We start from the raw sequence: 19,331 nt of genomic DNA, 5'->3' as shown, positions 1-19,331 counted from the left end.
AACTTAGTAAAAAGAATGTCTTAATCCATCACATTCAAAGCATTTCTGTAAATCTGCATTATTTGGACATCATCATACAACCCCACCTTTGACTTTTAGGCAGACTGTTTCTTTCACATCCCTGATGCTGAATGACACCTTCCCACCATCCACAGGTGCTAGGTTCTTGAGGGTGAGCGTATGGGTCTTATCCACATGGGTGATGACATTGACCTCATTGTTGAAGAGCGGCTTGTCATTGAGTGTCCACTGGACCTCTTCATCAGCATAGTTAACCTCACAGGTGAACGTAGCATCACCATCTTCATCCACCTCCACGTCTGTCAGATGTTTGGTGATCTGGATTTTACGCACTATGTATGTCAGAAAAATAAATAATCAGCGTGATCAGAATGGCATTTATTTTACCAACAGCACCTATATAATGAGGTCTAGGCGTAGTCAAAGCAGATCTCTCACAAGCAGCCCTATCCCTAACGGGGTGGATGTATAAAGGGAATGCAATTTGAAACAACATGCTTTGAATGCCTTCTTTGTGACTTTACCTTCTACTTTGATAACGGCTTTGCTCTCACAGACCCCGACCTGACAGCGATACTCTCCAGAGTCCTCTGCACTCAAAGCTTGTATGATCAGCTGCACATTAGCGTCCTTTTGCTTCATGCTGTATTTGCTAGAAGCCTCCAAAGCAGTTTGACCCTTAAACCACCGTACTTCTTTTGGTGGGGCAGAGAACTTGCAGCATAGTGTGGTGGAAGTCTTCTCCTTGGCTGACCCATATTTGAGAGGCTCCAGGACTTCAATGGGACGCTCTGTGGGGTGATATGAACAGTGACTTTGAAAAAAACACAAAAGAGCACAAAACTACAACAAACATTGCATTTCATCTGTAGTAAACATAAATAGAGCAACATTTTTCAAAGCACTTCTGCAGTTTCTGTAGGAATTTTATCAGGCATCATTAATCAAAAACTATTTAATTGGAATTATTAGATACAGATTAGATTTTGGTGTCTATTTTGCAAATCTTGGTTAAACCAAGTGTCTAACCTTTCACTTTGAGATCAGCTGTTGATTTACTCTTTCCGGCGGTGAACTGTACCGGTCCTGACATGGAGGCCTTGGTCTTTTTAAAAGTGAGGCGGTGCATGGTTCCCTCTTTCTCCATCTCAGTATCTGCACTCTCCTTCAGCTGTTCCCCATTTAGCATCCACTTCACTGGCTTGACTGTCTCCACACTGACTTCCACCTCAAAGTGGGCAGCAAATGGCTCGGTCACCTCCACAGAACTCAGCTCCTGTACTATGCTGATAGCCTGCTCTGAAGGTTGTGATGAGACAGTATAGTGATGTGTCAAGAATTGGCTATATCAAAAATGTTTATGTAGTACAATTCTTTAAAAACACTTTAGACATAGGAAGACAGATACTAATGAAGCTACATGGAAATAAACAAAATGCATGGAAGGAAAATTTACATAACAGTACTTTAAATTGGAAGCAAGCATAAATTTGTCCCTGTTTGGAAGGGGAAATTAATTAGATAAATACGATTTTTAAATATAGTTGAAATCACATACAACGATCATTCTTGTCTGTTGCAGATCAATCAAAAATTGATCTACAAACTGTTATCAAATAATAAAAAAACATGCAATCACATTTTGTATGCCCTCTTTACAGTCAGTTTCAAAAGCATTTTAGTTTGTAATGTATGGTTGTGTTTCATGGATTCTGTTGTGATTTCATCCAAAAATTTTATTTTATTCTTTAAATCATAATTGAAATTTTTTTTTACCCTCTACTAGTAGCTGACATGAAGTCTTATCATCAATGGCGTCACACATGTATGTATCCTCATCATCAGAATCCACGTCAATGACGGTGAGCTTCCTGTAGACGTCCTCACTGGTGATCTCGTGCTTCTTGCTGGGTTTGATCTCTGACTTGTTCTTGTACCACATGACTTTAGCGTTGGCCCTTGACACCTGACACTCTAAGTATGCACGGTGTTTGTACATGGCGATTTTGTCTCTCAGTTTCTTCACAAATCTGACAGGCAGTTCTGTAATGATTATAAGGGAGCTTAGGGGATCTACAGATTTGTTAGACAACTGTAGAAATGCAACACAGCCCAGGCTGTAGTTCATTAGTCTTAACACTAAATGCAAAATGCATGCAGATATGACAGACACGACAACGTACCTTTAACCTTCAGTTTAGCAGATGAAGAGGCCTTCTCAGCTGTGAACTTGATTTCACCTGCGTCCTCAGCCTTTACAGATTTGAAGAGTAGAATGTATGTTCTTCCTAAGACGGAGAGTGTTAAATGTGTTTGAGAGCTATTAATCTGTCCCTCTTGGAGATGAATTGTTTATTTGCATTTTGTGAACATAGAAATAAAAAGGAACTGATTGTTTTGTAATTTAAACTATGTAATGCCATACTGTGCTGCATGTTTGTCAATATACAAGCATTTCTACAAGCACACCTAAGCTTTCAAGAAGAAAGCAATCAAAGTCCATTCTGTTCAACTCACCCTCCTGCCTTATCTTTATGTTGTCACCGGCTTTGAGTTTGGCATCTCCTTTGTGCCACTGAGCCTCGACCTCATCGTGAGAGACCTCACAGACAATCGTTGCACTCTCCTTCTCTGTCACCTCCACGTCCTGCAGCGGCTTCACTATTTTAATATCTCTGGCTGCAAGAATTCAAATACAAACATTTATAAGTGACACTACAAAATGCTTGAGTTCAGCAGTGATTAAATGTCCCACTCAGAAGTCGTTCATCTTTACCGTGAACAGTGAGCTTGGCTGAAGTATTGTCATCTGTTGTTCTACATATATACTGGCCCTGGTCTTCATATGCACACTTGTGGATGATGAGGGTGCGCTTATTGGCCTGGGAATGGATGCCAAATTTCTTTCCTGGCTTTAGTTCTGCATCATCCTGATGGAGAAATAATGACACAGTTAAATTTTTTTTTTCTTTTTCTGTTTTTAAGTCATTTTGTATTTCATCCATATGTGACTACACAATTTATTTTTTAACAATTCCAAATCAAATACTAATACCTTAAACCACTTGACATCAGCATTTGCTCTTGACACCTCACATTCAAAAGTGATTTTCTCCTTTTCAGGAGAACTGATATCCCCTAGAGGTTTGAGGATCTTTGCAGCAGGCTCTGTGCACACAACACCAATAATTAGGGTTGCAATTGTTATATATAGATTTTAACATTGGTGGTTATGTTACGGATCTGCTCATCAGTTTACATAAACCTTACTAAACTTGCAATAAGCGTAAATGGGATATATTGTGGACATACATTTAGTTTATCTGGTGGAATATACTTTAAAATGTTGGTTATACAGCTTCTAAAAGTACTAAACTTGAAAATACACTTTTTATGATCTTATGCTAAACATCTTACTGAATCTTGCTACTCAGGCTTAAAAGACCCCCAAGATACACACTTACCTGTAACAATTAGTTTGCCAGATGTATGGACATCCTCAGCTTGGAAAGTAATATTTCCACCATCACTTATCTTCAGCTGGGATATAGTCAAGCAGTGCTTGTTGCCCAGTGCAGTAATGATGATATTGGGTCCTGCCTTTAGTTTCTTTCCATCTTTGCTCCAGGAACCTTCTACATCAGCCTTGCTTAGCTCCACCTCCATAGTGATGGTCTCTTTTTCTTGCACTTTCATCTCTTTTAGGACTTTAACTATTTGAATCTTCTTAACTAAATGGTAGGGAAAAACAATGGAAATCCATAGATGAAATACTTTTATTTTATAATTTCCTGTATATTCTGAGCATAAAATATTATGATCGAAAGAGTAACTGAATAGAGTAACATAATGAAGGAATCCATACTTTCTACTGTCAGTTTGGCCTGGGTCTTGTCATCTAGGGTTTCACATGAGTAATGTCCTCTGTCAGCATACGCCACACTCTTGAGGACCAAAGCCTGCTTGGCACCATCCACATGGATCTCCATATTTTCTCCTTGCTGTAGTACCACACCATTCTTCATCCACTTGACATCTGTTGAGGGTTTACTAAGCTCCACTTCCAAACGAACTGTGTCCTGCTCAGTCACAGTCACATCTGCAAGCTTCTTCTTGAAGGTGACAGGAAGCTCTGCAAAATACGGATACATTTGTATTGAGAAACAGGTAGTCTGTGTGCTTCCTGCCGATATGTTGCATTACGCATAACAGCTGTATGTCACTTATCCTTACGTTGTACTTGCAGTGTGGCTTTGCACACTTTTCCCTCGGCATCGATACTGATCTCTCCTGCATCCTCCTGAGTGACACCTGTGATGGTAAGGGAATGGCTGCTTCCTCCATGAGCGATCTTAAATTTGGGACTAGCTGTAATAGGAATGTCATTATGCAGCCATCTGACACTCACATCAGCTGGTGTGATGGAGCATTTAAAGATAGCATCTTTGCCTTCATTTGCAACAACATTGTTCAGCCTGGTAGTGAACCTCACCAGACGTGGGGCTGTGGGAAATTAGATTGAAAAGCTGAGAGAAATAATAACGAAGGACATCTATCACTTAAAAAAAGCTTAAGTTGTGTTGGTTCATTTTGATGAGAATTGATGACTTTCAGACATAGACACTAATGGTTTGTACCTTTAGTAGTGACTTTGGTGAAGGTCTTGTCATCTTTGCATTCACAACTGTACTCCCCTTCATCCTCCTGAGCCACAGCAGAGACAGTCAAGATGCAGTTGGTGCCATCGGTGCGGACACTGAATCTGCCACCTGGTTTGATTTCTTTGCCGTTGTGCTTCCAGAGGACACTATCCGTGGCTTTGTTGAGACTGCAGGAAAGTGTCATGGTGCTTTCTAGTACTGCAGACACTGGCTGCAATGGCACCACAAACTTTAAAGGTGCATCTGCAGGGAATAGATGAGGGGACAATGAAATCACATTTTGTCTGTGATCAATTAGATTTATTATTTCAATAAGTGCAATTATATCCAACAAAAATTTACTTTGAAAACTCCACAAACACATTAATTGAATTGAATTGAAAATAAATAAATATGCAAGAAAAAAAATTATGAAAACTGCCATTAAACTGTTAAAATGAACAAATTTGACCTTGAGAAATTAACACTTTAAACCATTTGTACTTTTTTTTACTTTGAATTGCAAATTAGCTTTTACCTTTGACCTGAACCTTGAACTCCACTTTGTCTTCAGCCGTCTGACAAGAGTAGGTGTCGCTGTCTTTAGATTCAGACGACTTAACGATGAGGACACGTGAGCAACCTTCCTGTTTTATCTCATACTTTGATCTGTCATTCAGTTCTACTCCATCCCTGAACCACTTAACACTACAATTCTCTGACATTACCTCGGTTTTTAAAACAACCTTTTCTGTTGACTCAACCATCACAGTTTCTTTTGTCACAGATGTCTTCTGGAATTTGGTAGAAACATCTGAGGAAAAAATAGCAAATAATCACTTAATTGTGACCATGTTCTGGAGGAAGACAAGTATGTGGATTCATGGAAGTCCACTAATGTGCTAGAAAATCTTACCTTTCACCTGAATCTTGAAGAGAAGTTTCTCATTTCCAACTTCACAGGTATATTCTCCAGCATCCTTCTTCTCCACATTCTCCAGCACCAGCTGACGGCTCTTGCCCTTTGAATCCATGTGGACAGTCTTACTGGAGCTCAATTGCTTGCCATCCTTGAACCATTTCACCTCAGTCTTGAGGTCAGAAACTTCACAGTTCAGTGTGGCTTTTTGGGAGGCTGAAACCTTCACTTCCTTCTGATAAGAGTCTTTGTTGGTGAATACAGCTTTGAGCTCTAATAAGAAGAGAGTTTACTTAATTCAGAGTTTGCATATTTACAGAGAAAGTCAACGCTAGATTTGCAATTACATTGAATATGACAAGAGACAAGAAATATTTTCATAACAGCTTTTAAATAACCTAAGTTGTGTTGGTTCATTTTGATGAGAATTGATGACTTTCAGACATAGACACTAATGGTTTGTACCTTTAGTAGTGACTTTGGTGAAGGTCTTGTCATCTTTGCATTCACAACTGTACTCCCCTTCATCCTCCTGAGCCACAGCGGAGACAGTCAAGATGCAGTTGGTGCCATCAGTGCGGATGCTGAATCTGCCACCTGATTTGATTTCTTTGCCGTTATGCTTCCAGAGGACACTACTCGTGGCTTTGTTGAGACTACAGGAAAGTGTCATGGTGCTTTCCAGTACTGCAGACACTGGCTGCAATGGCACCACAAACTTTAAAGGTGCATCTGCAGGGCACAGATGAGGGAAAAATGAAATTACATTTTGTCTGCCATCAGTTAGATTTATTATTTCAATTTCAAAAGTGCAATTATATCCAACACAATTTACTTTGAAAACTCCAGATGTATGAGCATTAATTGAATTGAATTGAATAAAAAAAATCAAAAATAAATATGCAATAAAAAATTATGAAAACTGCCATTAAACTGTTAAAATGAACAAATTTGACCTTGAGAAATTAACACTTTAAACCATTTGTACTTTTTTTTACTTTGAATTGCAAATTAGCTTTTACCTTTGACCTGAACCTTGAACTCCACTTTGTCTTCAGCCGTCTGACAAGAGTAGGTGTCGCTGTCTTTAGATTCAGACGACTTAACGATGAGGACACGTGAGCAACCTTCCTGTTTTATCTCATACTTTGATCTGTCATTCAGTTCTACTCCATCCCTGAACCACTTAACACTACAATTCTCTGACATTACCTCGGTTTTTAAAACAACCTTTTCTGTTGACTCAACCATCACAGTTTCTTTTGTCACAGATGTCTTCTGGAATTTGGTAGAAACATCTGAGGAAAAAATAGCAAATAATCACTTAATTGTGACCATGTTCTGGAGGAAGACAAGTATGTGGATTCATGGAAGTCCACTAATGTGCTAGAAAATCTTACCTTTCACCTGAATCTTGAAGAGAAGTTTCTCATTTCCAACTTCACAGGTATATTCTCCAGCATCCTTCTTCTCCACATTCTCCAGCACCAGTTGACGGATCTTGCCCTTTGACTCCATGTGGACAGTCCTACTGGAGCTCAACTGCTTGCCATCCTTGAACCATTTCACCTCAGTCTTGAGGTCAGAAACTTCACAGTTCAGTGTGGCTTTTTGGGAGGCTGAAACCTTCACTTCCTTCTGATAAGAGTCTTTGTTGGTGAATACAGTTTTGAGCTCTAATAAGAAGAGAGTTTACTTAATTCAGAGTTTGCCTATTTACAGAGAAAGTCAACACTAGATTTGCAATTACATTGAATATGACAAGAAATATTTTCATAACAGCTTTTAAATAACCCAAAGAAGACTGTCAAGATGCACAGAACCAAAATGAACAATCCAAAATGGTTTCCATACCTGTCACCTGAATCTTAAATGGCAGCTTTTCATTCCCAACTTCACAGGTATATTCTCCAGCATCCTTTGTCTCCACATTATCCAGCACCAGCTGACGGCTCTTGCCCTTTGACTCCATGTGGACAGTCTTACTGGAGCTCAACTGCTTGCAATCTTTGAACCATTTCACCTCAGTCTTGGGGTCAGAAACCTCACAGCTGAGTGTGGCTTTTTGGGAAGCAGCTACTTTGACTTCCTTCTGGTAGGAGTCCTTGTTGGTGAAGGCAGCTTGAATATCTAGTTGGGCAGGCATATTGGAACATGGATCCAATATTAGAAAACAGTAAATATTTTACTTTAAGTAATAGACATCAAATACTGCAAGGACTGAATGGTTGAGAAATCCAGCAGAGATCAAAAATCATAGCATGCATATTAAGCAAACAAATCCAAATCTCACTGCAGACCATTACTTTTTCAGTAGCATTGAAATAAGCAAGTAATTGCTTTTTAGTTTTAAAATTACCTCTTTTTGAACAGAATAATTGCGTCACTGAATCTACAAACACAAGTTAATTGTATCTTACTCAATGGTCTCTTTCACAAAGGACAAACTCTTTTTCTACTCCAAAATGGTTTCCATACCTGTCACCTGAATCTTAAATGGCAGCTTTTCATTCCCAACTTCACAGGTATATTCTCCAGCATCCTTTGTCTCCACATTATCCAGCACCAGCTGACGGCTCTTGCCCTTTGACTCCATGTGGACAGTCTTACTGGAGCTCAACTGCTTGCAATCTTTGAACCATTTCACCTCAGTCTTGGGGTCAGAAACCTCACAGCTGAGTGTGGCTTTTTGGGAAGCAGCTACTTTGACTTCCTTCTGGTAGGAGTCCTTGTTGGTGAAGGCAGCTTGAATATCTAGTTGGGCAGGCATATTGGAACATGGATCCAATATTAGAAAACAGTAAATATTTTACTTTAAGTAATAGACATCAAATACTGCAAGGACTGAATGATTGAGAAATCCAGCAGAGATCAAAAATCATAGCATGCATATTAAGCAAACAAATCCAAATCTCACTGCAGACCATTACTTTTTCAGTAGCATTGAAATAAGCAAGTAATTGCTTTTTAGTTTTAAAATTACCTCTTTTTGAACAGAATAATTGCGTCACTAAATCTACAAATACAAGTTAATTGTATCTTACTCCAATGGTCTCTTTCACCAAGGACAAACTCTTTTTCTACATGTAAAATTAGCTTTTGTCAAGCTTCACTGATCGATTGTAATTTTGAGTTCTTTCATAAAGAAGAAAAATAAAATAGAAACAGAGCCAAGAGACAAACACAAGGATGTTCCCATACCTGTCACCTGAATTTTAAAGGCAAGCTTCTCATTTCCAACTTCACAGGTATATTCTCCAGCATCCTTCTTCTCCACATTCTCCAGCACCAGCTGACGGCTCTTGCCCTTTGAATCCATGTGGACAGTCTTACTGGAGCTCAATTGCTTGCCATCCTTGAACCATTTCACCTCGGTCTTAAGGTCAGTAACTTCGCAGCTCAGTGTGGCCTTCTGGGAAGCTGCTACTTTGACTTCCTTCTGATAGGAGTCCTTGTTGGTGAAGGCAGCTTGAATGTCTGGTTGGGCAATGGACAATATCAGAAAACAGTATGCTTTGAGCAAATATATCACTCAAGATTATATACAACAGATACGGCAAAGATTGGATGCTTGAGAATTTAGGAAAACAATGTAAACTGCAAATCAATCCACAAAAAAGCTAATTACATTGCAGAATGAAACTTGTTTTTGGTTCTGTACCACTGAGATGGGCAACAAATTCTTCTACTTGTCATTGTACCACTTCTTGAAGACACATTAATAAAATCTTGTGGAATATTTTGATCAAATGCAATGCATATATCAAACTCTTTGTTTAACCCAACAGACAAACACAAGGACATTTCCATACCTGTCACTTGAATTTTAAAGGCAAGGTTCTCATTTCCAACTTCACAGGTATATTCTCCAGCATCCTTCTTCTCCACATTCTCCAGCACCAGCTGACGGCTCTTGCCCTTTGACTCCATGTGGACAGTCTTACTGGAGCTCAACTGCTTGCCATCCTTGAACCATTTCACCTCAGTCTTGAGGTCAGAAACTTCACAGTTCAGTGTGGCTTTTTGGGAGGCTGAAACCTTCACTTCCTTCTGATAAGAGTCTTTGTTGGTGAATACAGCTTTGAGCTCTAATAAGAAGAGAGTTTACTTAATTCAGAGTTTGCATATTTACAGAGAAAGTCAACGCTAGATTTGCAATTACATTGAATATGACAAGAGACAAGAAATATTTTCATAACAGCTTTTAAATAACCCAAAGAAGACTGTCAAGATGCACAGAACCAAAATGAACAATCCAAAATGGTTTCCATACCTGTCACTTGAATCTTAAATGGCAGCTTTTCATTCCCAACTTCACAGGTATATTCTCCAGCATCCTTTGTCTCCACATTATCCAGCACCAGCTGACGGCTCTTGCCCTTTGACTCCATGTGGACAGTCTTACTGGAGCTCAACTGCTTGCAATCTTTGAACCATTTCACCTCAGTCTTGGGGTCAGAAACCTCACAGCTGAGTGTGGCTTTTTGGGAAGCAGCTACTTTGACTTCCTTCTGGTAGGAGTCCTTGTTGGTGAAGGCAGCTTGAATATCTAGTTGGGCAGGCATATTGGAACATGGATCCAATATTAGAAAACAGTAAATATTTTACTTTAAGTAATAGACATCAAATACTGCAAGGACTGAATGATTGAGAAATCCAGCAGAGATCAAAAATCATAGCATGCATATTAAGCAAACAAATCCAAATCTCACTGCAGACCATTACTTTTTTCAGTAGCACTGAAATAAGCAAGTAATTGCTTTTTAGTTTTAAAATTACCTCTTTTTGAACAGAATAATTGCGTCACTGAATCTACAAACACAAGTTAATTGTATCTTACTCAATGGTCTCTTTCACAAAGGACAAACTCTTTTTCTACATGTAAAATTAGCTTTTGTCAAGCTTCACTGATTGATTGTAATTTTGATTTCTTTCATAAAGAAGAAAAATAAAATAGAAACAGAGCCAAGAGACAAACATAAGGATGTTCCCATACCTGTCACCTGAATTTTAAAGGCAAGCTTCTCATTTCCAACTTCACAGGTATATTCTCCAGCATCCTTCTTCTCCACATTCTCCAGCACCAGCTGACGGCTCTTGCCCTTTGAATCCATGTGGACAGTCTTACTGGAGCTCAATTGCTTGCCATCCTTGAACCATTTCACCTCAGTCTTGGGGTCAGAAACCTCACAGCTCAGTGTGGCCTTCTGAGAAACTGCTACTCTGACCTCTTTCTGGTAGGAATCCTTGTTGGAGAAGGCAGCTTGAATGTCTGGTACAGAAATCAAGATTTAGGAATACAGTAACAGAAACTGCATTTAGTTTTATATAAACATTGGTTTGGACATGGTTGATTGAATCACTGGGACCTTAAAAAAAGCCAAAACACTGGCATGTCGTTCTTACCTTCCACCCGAATCTTAAAGGCCAGCTTATCATTTCCAACTTCACAGGTATATTCTCCAGCATCCTTCTTTTCCACATTCTCCAGCACCAGCTGACGGCTCTTGCCCTTTGACTCCATGTGGACAGTCTTACTGGAAATCAACTGCTTGCCATCCTTGAACCATTTCACCTCAGTTTTGGCATCAGAAACTTCACAGCTCAGTGTGGCTTTTTGGGAGGCTGAAACCTTCACTTCCTTCTGATAAGAGTCCTTGTTGGAGAAAGCAGCACGAGTTTCTAAAAAGGACATTCATTGTTTTAGTGAAACATCAAAAAGGATGCTGTTCAGGACTGCAAAAATACCTCAAGCATCTCCAAATGGACAGAAACACACTGGCTTAATAATACATGTTTTGTGCAAATTTCAACAACCTCTAAGTGATTGTTTCCCGGAGACTAATCTGGAAATGTCTGTTTTCAAGTTTATAATAATACATTTTAATTTCACTTATTAAATCATTTATTAGCTGTAGGAGCATTTAGAGTTTAGCTTCACTGTTCAAAAACCATAAAGTTATGACATTAATTAGGTATTGTGGCATGTCTGATTAATCCTGCTCATTTAAAATTTTAGTTTTTAGACTAATTAGCGCATAGTCTTACCTTTTATCTTGACCAAGAATGTCATTTTGTCCTCTGCCGTCTCACACGAGTAGTGTCCTTCATCGCTCTGCTTGGCACCCCTGATGACCAGCTTCCTTTGTGTCCCCTGAGATATAAAAGTTGTCCTCTTGTCCTCCATTATTTCTATCTGTTCTTTCTTCCACACAACAGCAGTTCCAGGAGAAGCAACCTCACAGCTCAACACCACGTCGCCCACCAGAGCATCACTCTCCTGGGGCTGAGCCCTCGGCTTGTTAACAAACTTAACTGGTTCTTCTGTTAGGGGAAAATGTAAGATTAGATGCCACATGATGTAAGAAACATAGTGACATCCACTGTCCATTTGTATATAATTTGACAGTGAAAAATGCTGACACACAAATGTGACGACCCAAACTCTCCTGATCTACATTTATTTAGTCAGGAACTGACAGTACCTCTAAGTCTAACAGTCAGGAACATATACATTTTAATGTTGTGTACACATCAAAAATCATCACATCCCAAAGTATACTGAATATGATACCTGAAAGTGCATGAGTGCTAAGCAGATCTGTTACCTGACAAACACACCCTCCAACACTTCCTGTTGAGCAGCCAAAGCCCAGCTGCTCCTAGCTGTCAACACTGACTGCTTACACCATTTATCCACTGACTCTGAACTTTCTGTACTTTCTGTGCTGGTATATGAAGCACTCACTACTCAGCACTGATTTTAATTAAACAGCATGCACCACTGTGTATTTCTCTCCTATTATTTGGCAGGATGCGCTCTTCATTATAAATACAATTTAAAGTTGTTCCACTTTGATGTATGTAAATTAACTGTATATATAATTTGTTCTATTTAAGGCCTGAAATATATATATAGAGGCTATAAAAAACAAGAAAACTGAACGTCAGTAACTGAAGAGGAAAGTGGCTTGTTTCACCTTTAAGGGCAAGTTGGACAGACATTTTATCACCATCACACATGCATTCATAGATGCCCACGTCCTCACGGTCAACATTGTGGACTGTCAGTATTCGTTTGCGCTCCACACTTGTGGCTTCATATTTTTTACCCATTCTCAGCTCCTTCCCATTCTTCATCCAAACAACCTAAAGCACAGACAGTACATGTAGTTAACTTTCAAAAACAAACAAACAAAAAAACTACATCCCATCATGCCCCCACATTTATTATATATTTGGAATTTGTCCCTTTTGTATGGGCAATGTATCTCAAAGTTGGTCGAACAAGACAATTTAAACTGGGACAGGAGAAAGTATAACAAACTTAAAATACTTAATGTTTTTTTATTTTATTTTTTTTATAAATACACCTTTAGTTTATTGTGGATTTTGTTTTTTTTTGACAAAAAAAAAATGCATGTTGTCACCTGGACACTTGAATCGGACACTTCTGTGTACATCTGAGCAGAGGAGTGCATGCTGAAAGTAAACACCTCCACCTGAGAAGACTTATTGGTGAAACGTGCAGGTGCGACTAGAGAAGATCAATAAAAAAATATCAGGAACGTTGCTGAAGTTATTCTACTTAAGTTTTCCGAAACTTTTCCTTTCTTACCTTTCACACTAAGCGTGGCAACACTCTGAGATCCGCCACCCACAAACTTGACCTGTGCTCCATTCAGTTCCATGGACACCTCCCTGATGACCAGCGTGTGTGTGGTCTTTGAGCGTGTGATCAGATACTCAGATCCACTGCGGATCATTCTGTCATTTATGGTCCAGGAGCTGGAACATACGGCTGAGAGCTCCACAGTGAAGGTTGCTTCTTCACCTACATGTGCACTGCAGTTCACCAGGCCTGTCTTCACTGACGCTGTGGGCTCTGATCAAATACATTTCAATATATTTAATGGAATACACTGATTTAAAACAGTTTATATTAGTTTAAATATGAAGAACATCCACAGAAAAAAAACAATGTTTTTCTCACCAAGGTAAAACGTTCCAGGAACCTCCAAATAGGCACTCTGACCAAAATCATTGACCGCTGAGATACGGAACTGATAGCTTGCCTCTTCTGGAATTTCACTGATGGTGTATTCAGTGCTAAACACAGTTGTACAAGTGACTTTAACCCAGGTTTGGGCTCCCACCTTCCTGCGCTCCACAATATAGCCGGTGATGGGCACAGGCCGTTCACTGTCTGGTGGAGACCAGCACAGTGTGATCGATGAATCTGTCTTGTTCCGCACCACTGGCTCAGCTGGGGGATCTGGGGGATGTTTCCTTGGTGCTGAGATCAAAGTTTATAATATTGTTAATCAGGTTAAAGAAATTAAATCTCTCTAAATGTCAAAAGCAATTGTGTTGACTGTTGAAACATCATCAAAGAAATGCACAAGTACAGTCACCACAAAGTAGCTGCGGTGTCATTCGATTTGGTACTTACAGTATGACATTTGCAAATTGTAAGAACATAGGAAACCCCTTGTAAAATCTTGTGGAAAGGTTGTGGTCTGATTTACAAATGCATTCACCTGTGACAGAGAAGCGGGTGGATGTCTTGCAGTCATGGGCGATGAAAGCCACCTCACCCGAGTCCTCTGCAGTACATTCGCGAATGGTCAGTGTGTACTGTCTGTTAATGCGGGCGATAATAATTCGGGAGTCCTCTTTCAGCCTCTCCCCATTCCTGGTCCAGTATGCATCATCTACTGGTTTCTCCAGTTCCACACAGAAGATCACAGTATCGCTAACCGGCACCACTGTCCTCCTCGGCAGCTTTTTAGTGATGTTGCCTGAAAGTGCAGAAAAAAACCACATGAAGTATATCTTTTGTGTTGCACCAGGTTATTCATCATTCTGGCCACCCATATTGGAATAGAGCTTATACCCAGCACTGTAAGTTCAGCCACAGTGCGACTGCCTTCCTTCATCTCACAGATGTACACGGCATCATCATTGGTGGTGACATTGTGAATAGTGAGGCGACGCAGGGTCCCTTCCACATCCATGCGGTACTTGGCATTTTCCTCCAGATGGGTCTCCTCCATAAACCAGCTGGCCTTTGTGTTCGGCACTGGCACCTCACACTGAAGAGTTGCTGTTTCCTTTTCCTTCACCTCGACATCCTGCAGCTTCTTCTTGAACGGAATCTTTGGCTCTAGCAATGATACATGTTAGTGAGCATACAGAAGACAATTTCTTTTTAGCTGGCAGTTATGATCTGGCAGTGCCCTACAATTTAGTTTCATATTGATTGGGTTTCCAAGAAAGCAAATGATAAATAAATAGGATGGTTTCACATATAGTATACCTCAGATAAACCTAAGCCAGTTCAGTTAAAGTGAACCAGAAGGGAAACCAGCTCCAAGTGACCTTTGTGGTGTTCACAATACAAGTGGACTTAAACGTGTACCACAAAAGGACCTGCCTGTTTGTGGGTCATTTTGTGGTAGACTTTTAAGTCTACTGTATGTATATTGGGTCCATTTAAGGGGGAAATGCCCTTAAAAAAACAACAGCATATAAGGCAAGAAAAAAGCTGACCATCAAATAAAATAAATGCATTTCTCACATTATATGAGGTTTAATATGTTTGTATCCAGACTGCCTTTGGCTCTACTTTACCAGCTTGAAGTCAATCATATGAAATCTGAACATGTTTACAAAAAAACAGCCTTAAATGTCATGAACTTCACACTCCTAATCCCTTCACATGGAAGCCACTGCACTTTGCACTGCAACGTTGGACTCGTATTTGGCTAAGTTTCTGTGACCTTTCTCTTAGGTGCCTGTGGCATGAGAGTCGAGATTAAGACACAGGAACAAGGTAGCAAAACATTATTGCTACACTTCTGGCTAAAATTAGAACTCTGTATAAATACAGAATGTATACATCTGTGAAGATCATTATTTTAATGTAGGCTTAGTTAACAAATAATTAGGATATACAGTAGACTAATGCTGCAAACCCTGAAGACGTCACTTGGAAAGTCACCCACATAACGGTGTCAGAAGTGATTTTGCAGCTAGCTATCACAACAACTGTGAACTAATCATCACTAGCAGAAATAGGTGTAATGCTACACCCTCTTTGAACACTTGCAAGCACTTTTGCTAAGCAGAGACTGAGCTGAAAGGCAAAGATGACTGTCATTAGTTGATAAAATGTTAATTTAAAGGTTGGTGATTTATTAGGGCCAACCGTATTTTAACATGGTCATTATTGTGCTGACTTTCGTATTAGTCTTACCTGCCAGCCTCAATAAAATGTATGATATTCTCTGACTGATACATGATTTTGTAAACCACTGTACTTGTGTAGTTCTAATAGTAAACTTTCTTTATGATTTCACAAAGGGGGGTTTTACATCTGGCCACTTTTGTTTACTGCTTGGCTTATCATTTGGAAAAGACCAAGTGTAAAGCAGCAATCCAAGACATAGCAATCCAAAAACTCAAACCACCTCAGGAGGAGACATACACAAGACATGACTCAGCTAAGTATAAATGGATCTGGTTGTTCAAGCCACAAATGAAAACTCCCAAAAAGGATTACTCCGTTTATGTAAATTTGCAAGCTTCAAACATTATATGGGGTTAAAGTAAACATTAAAGTTTAAAACATAAACATTTTTCTGTCCCACATTAGAAATAATATCTGCTTTGATCCGAGTGTAAACTGAATGTACATACTCATTCTGACAGCAGATGGATCAATTAGGATGAATAAAGTGGCCAAGAATAAATGCCTGCAGACATTATTCTTACCTTTGACAATCACTAGCACAGCGCTATAGGTTTGTCCAGCCAAGTTGGATGCATTGCAGGTGTACAGCCCATTATCACTTTGTTTGCAGTAGAGCACCTTGAGGATGAAATTTTCAGCCTGGTCCTCATACATAACATGTCTGCGGCCCTCACTGATGTTCACCCCATCCTTCCTCCAGATGATCTGAGGTTTGGGATGGCCTGTGACGAAACAGCTAAGCTTTGCATGTTTACCCTCGGTCACCGTACAGGTGCGGGTAAACACACCTTTGGGCAACATGCTGGTTAAGGCCGAAACCCTCTGCTCCTGATCACAGGCGAGTCCCAAGCTTCCAAGTTCCTCTGTGATCATGGAAGATGAAGCTGTATGCGTGGTTGAGGAACTTTCCATGGTGCGGTATAAGGAGATGTCCTTCCGCATCTCTTCTTTCCGCTTCTGCATGTGTGAGAGGAGGGATGTGCTCTTGTCTGCATTCAGGAGACGAGTATCTTGAAGGTCGACCACCAGAGCAGCAGCGGTCTGAGCACGGCCAATGGAGTTCTGTGCACGGCAGGTGTAGGTACCACTGTCCAAGCTCCGAACACCCTGGATCCTCAAGGAGCTGGATTCATTTTCTGAGGTTATCTTGATGCGGTTGGTCTCACCCAGGTAGCGACCATCCTTTTCCCAGTCAAAGTTTGGTGCTGGATGGGCTGCCACCCGACAATAGAAGGTAACATCACCCCCTACACCCACACGGGAGGAGACAGGCTTTACTGTAAACACTGGGGCCCGATCAATCACAGTTTCCGGCAGTCCCACCTTCAGGGTCACAGCTGCATATGCCTCTCCGACATTGTTCTTGGCACGACACATGTACTGACCGCTGTCTTCTAGAGTTAGATCGTAGACGGTAAGTCGGTAAACATCACCATCTTCTACTGTTTTGAAGCGTCCACCTGCAGAAAGAAGCATCTTGCCTTTCTCCCAGGTGACTACAGGAACAGGGGTTCCCACAATAGTGCAGCTGAGGGAGGCATCTCGTCCTACGCACAGCGAGAAGGCCTTGGGTCGAGTTAGGAAACGTGGAGCCCCGCCAAATAGATTTTGATCCATTCCTGCTTTCTGTAGAGATGAAACAACACACTTTAATAAAAGTTAAAGTTGTGGTCAATGCATAGAGGAGAAACATAAGAACTTGAGATTTTATCAAAGTTTTACATATTTGCACCCTGTCACCATTAAATCTTGCAACTAATCTCAAGGACGTTTATGAAAAGCTGCTTTTCAAATTAGCATACTGTAAGTCAGTCTGAATAAAGTGGGTCTGCTAATGACAAATAACCATGTCAAGAAGATCCTTAAATAGACATTTTGAGAAATGAGAGATGCCTACTTTTAGAGATGCCCACTCAAACCTCTCCAGTATCCCACAACAAATTTGTGATTATGCTACTTGGTTGAAAGAGTCAAGTGTATAAACAAAGCATTAAAACAAATTTGCCTTATTTGGGAATTCATATTTTTCTGTGTATCTATCAAGATGGCACTACACAACCTGAAATGATATACTGTAATAACATCACTCAAAAAAAAAAATAATAATAATAATATTCAGGAACAATATCTTTGTAGAGCAGGACAAGCCATTTATATCTTTGGTCCATTTTCCCAAAAGAGAACGACTGTGAATGTAAAGGGACTAAAAGTTATTGTCATTGTTAAGGAGTTCACTAGTATTTAGATGACATCAGAGCAACTTGGACTTGGACTATAAACCACAAAACATGGGTGGTCAAAATTAACATTGTCCACTTTTGACAGAAGTTTACACAGAATGAACAATGTAAAAGAACCTCGGAAGCCCTGTATCTAGAATAATCATATTGACCTATATCTTTATCAAATGAACTTGCATCTACTATCTCCAACAGAACAGTGGCTGATCTAGTGAAATCTCACCACAGAAAGTCGGTTTTACTGATGAGGTGGAATTTCAGTATAGCAAAGTTAAACAAAGGGATGTTGGTCTTTGAAAAGCATGACATTGGCCATCTCTAACACCTCACCACCCTGAGCTGCCTGTCCCAAAAATAACCTCAGCTGTCGGGCTCCGTCTGCACTATGTCCATTTGTAGAAGAGATCTGACCTGTTGTGTGATATGCACGCTTTTGTCAATGGCATTTTTTTCTTCTAAACTTACAAATTTCGTTTCAAAGAGCAACAGACGTTTTCGCCTGTGTGGATCTCTCCTTGCAAAAAATAAATAAATAAATAAATAGAAATAAATCGTTTTCGTAATTAAAAACAACATAGTTTAAATTTAAACTGAACAATATAATAAAGAAACGTAGCCTAATCAATTCAGCCTTGTTGAATTTGCGACATATATCTAATAAAATAACATAGAAACATTGAAAAATCGAGAGAAGTAAGTCTTCCCTCAGAATCAGATATTAAAAGTTTCACCTTTCAATATTTTATAACGATAAAAAAATCACCTCTTACCTTTTCCCCCTTAAGCTTAAGCTACTTATATAACCCAGTGCAGATGTTCATAAATATCCGATGTTGGCATGTGAAAATATCCTCGTGAAAACAGGTAAATTCCGTGAACTGTAGAGGTGGAGGACAGTGTGTTTTATCCCCCAGTGTCTTTGCTTTCTGTGTGACGCTCCTGTATCGGTCCAACCTCCCGTTGAAAATAGATCCGTCACTTACCGGAGCAAATGTCGCACTGAGGTGAAGTGACTCTTATTGTTGAACAGCCACAGTATGGCAAACCGTTTTAACAGTTTAGGCAGTTTCTCCAAAGCTGTTGAAGTTTCTACAAAGCTATTGTTTTATGTACTTATTGCAGTAACAAATGGCACGTTATTGTTATTACCGGTACATTCTATGGGCTCAAGGTATCACTATTGCAGTAAATACTTCTGACAAGTGCAATACTCATAAGCATGATTTTAAATTACGTTACATTAAGTATGACAAATC

General features: G+C 39.8%; 1 protein-coding gene across 1 annotated transcript in view; it reads right to left on the bottom strand.

Annotated features, from left to right (window-relative positions):
* The window catches only part of LOC107718040 (obscurin-like), a 52,074-nt gene extending 33,080 nt beyond the window's left edge, over window positions 1-18,994 (bottom strand). The window contains exons 1-31 of the mRNA XM_016524978.1: window positions 18,846-18,994; window positions 16,357-17,461; window positions 14,477-14,746; window positions 14,121-14,381; window positions 13,574-13,876; window positions 13,199-13,465; window positions 13,011-13,117; window positions 12,561-12,729; window positions 11,629-11,904; window positions 10,987-11,262; window positions 10,577-10,852; window positions 9,854-10,129; window positions 9,393-9,668; window positions 8,782-9,057; window positions 8,059-8,334; window positions 7,940-7,972; window positions 7,435-7,710; window positions 5,578-5,853; window positions 5,200-5,475; window positions 4,659-4,925; window positions 4,255-4,524; window positions 3,887-4,153; window positions 3,486-3,752; window positions 3,077-3,189; window positions 2,798-2,951; window positions 2,539-2,700; window positions 2,205-2,309; window positions 1,798-2,064; window positions 1,051-1,320; window positions 546-812; window positions 87-353 (exon numbers count right to left, since the gene is read on the bottom strand). Coding sequence (XP_016380464.1) covers window positions 87-353; window positions 546-812; window positions 1,051-1,320; window positions 1,798-2,064; window positions 2,205-2,309; window positions 2,539-2,700; window positions 2,798-2,951; window positions 3,077-3,189; window positions 3,486-3,752; window positions 3,887-4,153; window positions 4,255-4,524; window positions 4,659-4,925; window positions 5,200-5,475; window positions 5,578-5,853; window positions 7,435-7,710; window positions 7,940-7,972; window positions 8,059-8,334; window positions 8,782-9,057; window positions 9,393-9,668; window positions 9,854-10,129; window positions 10,577-10,852; window positions 10,987-11,262; window positions 11,629-11,904; window positions 12,561-12,729; window positions 13,011-13,117; window positions 13,199-13,465; window positions 13,574-13,876; window positions 14,121-14,381; window positions 14,477-14,746; window positions 16,357-17,452 — 7,942 coding nt within the window. The 5' untranslated portion in view covers window positions 17,453-17,461; window positions 18,846-18,994. The remainder of the gene's footprint in view (window positions 1-86; window positions 354-545; window positions 813-1,050; window positions 1,321-1,797; window positions 2,065-2,204; window positions 2,310-2,538; window positions 2,701-2,797; window positions 2,952-3,076; window positions 3,190-3,485; window positions 3,753-3,886; window positions 4,154-4,254; window positions 4,525-4,658; window positions 4,926-5,199; window positions 5,476-5,577; window positions 5,854-7,434; window positions 7,711-7,939; window positions 7,973-8,058; window positions 8,335-8,781; window positions 9,058-9,392; window positions 9,669-9,853; window positions 10,130-10,576; window positions 10,853-10,986; window positions 11,263-11,628; window positions 11,905-12,560; window positions 12,730-13,010; window positions 13,118-13,198; window positions 13,466-13,573; window positions 13,877-14,120; window positions 14,382-14,476; window positions 14,747-16,356; window positions 17,462-18,845) is intronic.
* Between the last annotated feature and the right edge of the window lie 337 nt (window positions 18,995-19,331).

Source organism: Sinocyclocheilus rhinocerous, unplaced genomic scaffold (assembly GCF_001515625.1).
Source record: "Sinocyclocheilus rhinocerous isolate Xijiao unplaced genomic scaffold, SAMN03320098_v1.1 scaffold1694, whole genome shotgun sequence".
NCBI lineage: Eukaryota > Metazoa > Chordata > Actinopteri > Cypriniformes > Cyprinidae > Sinocyclocheilus > Sinocyclocheilus rhinocerous.
The sequence above is the reverse complement of the archived record's forward strand: the minus strand, read 5'-3'. Positions and strand labels throughout refer to the sequence as shown.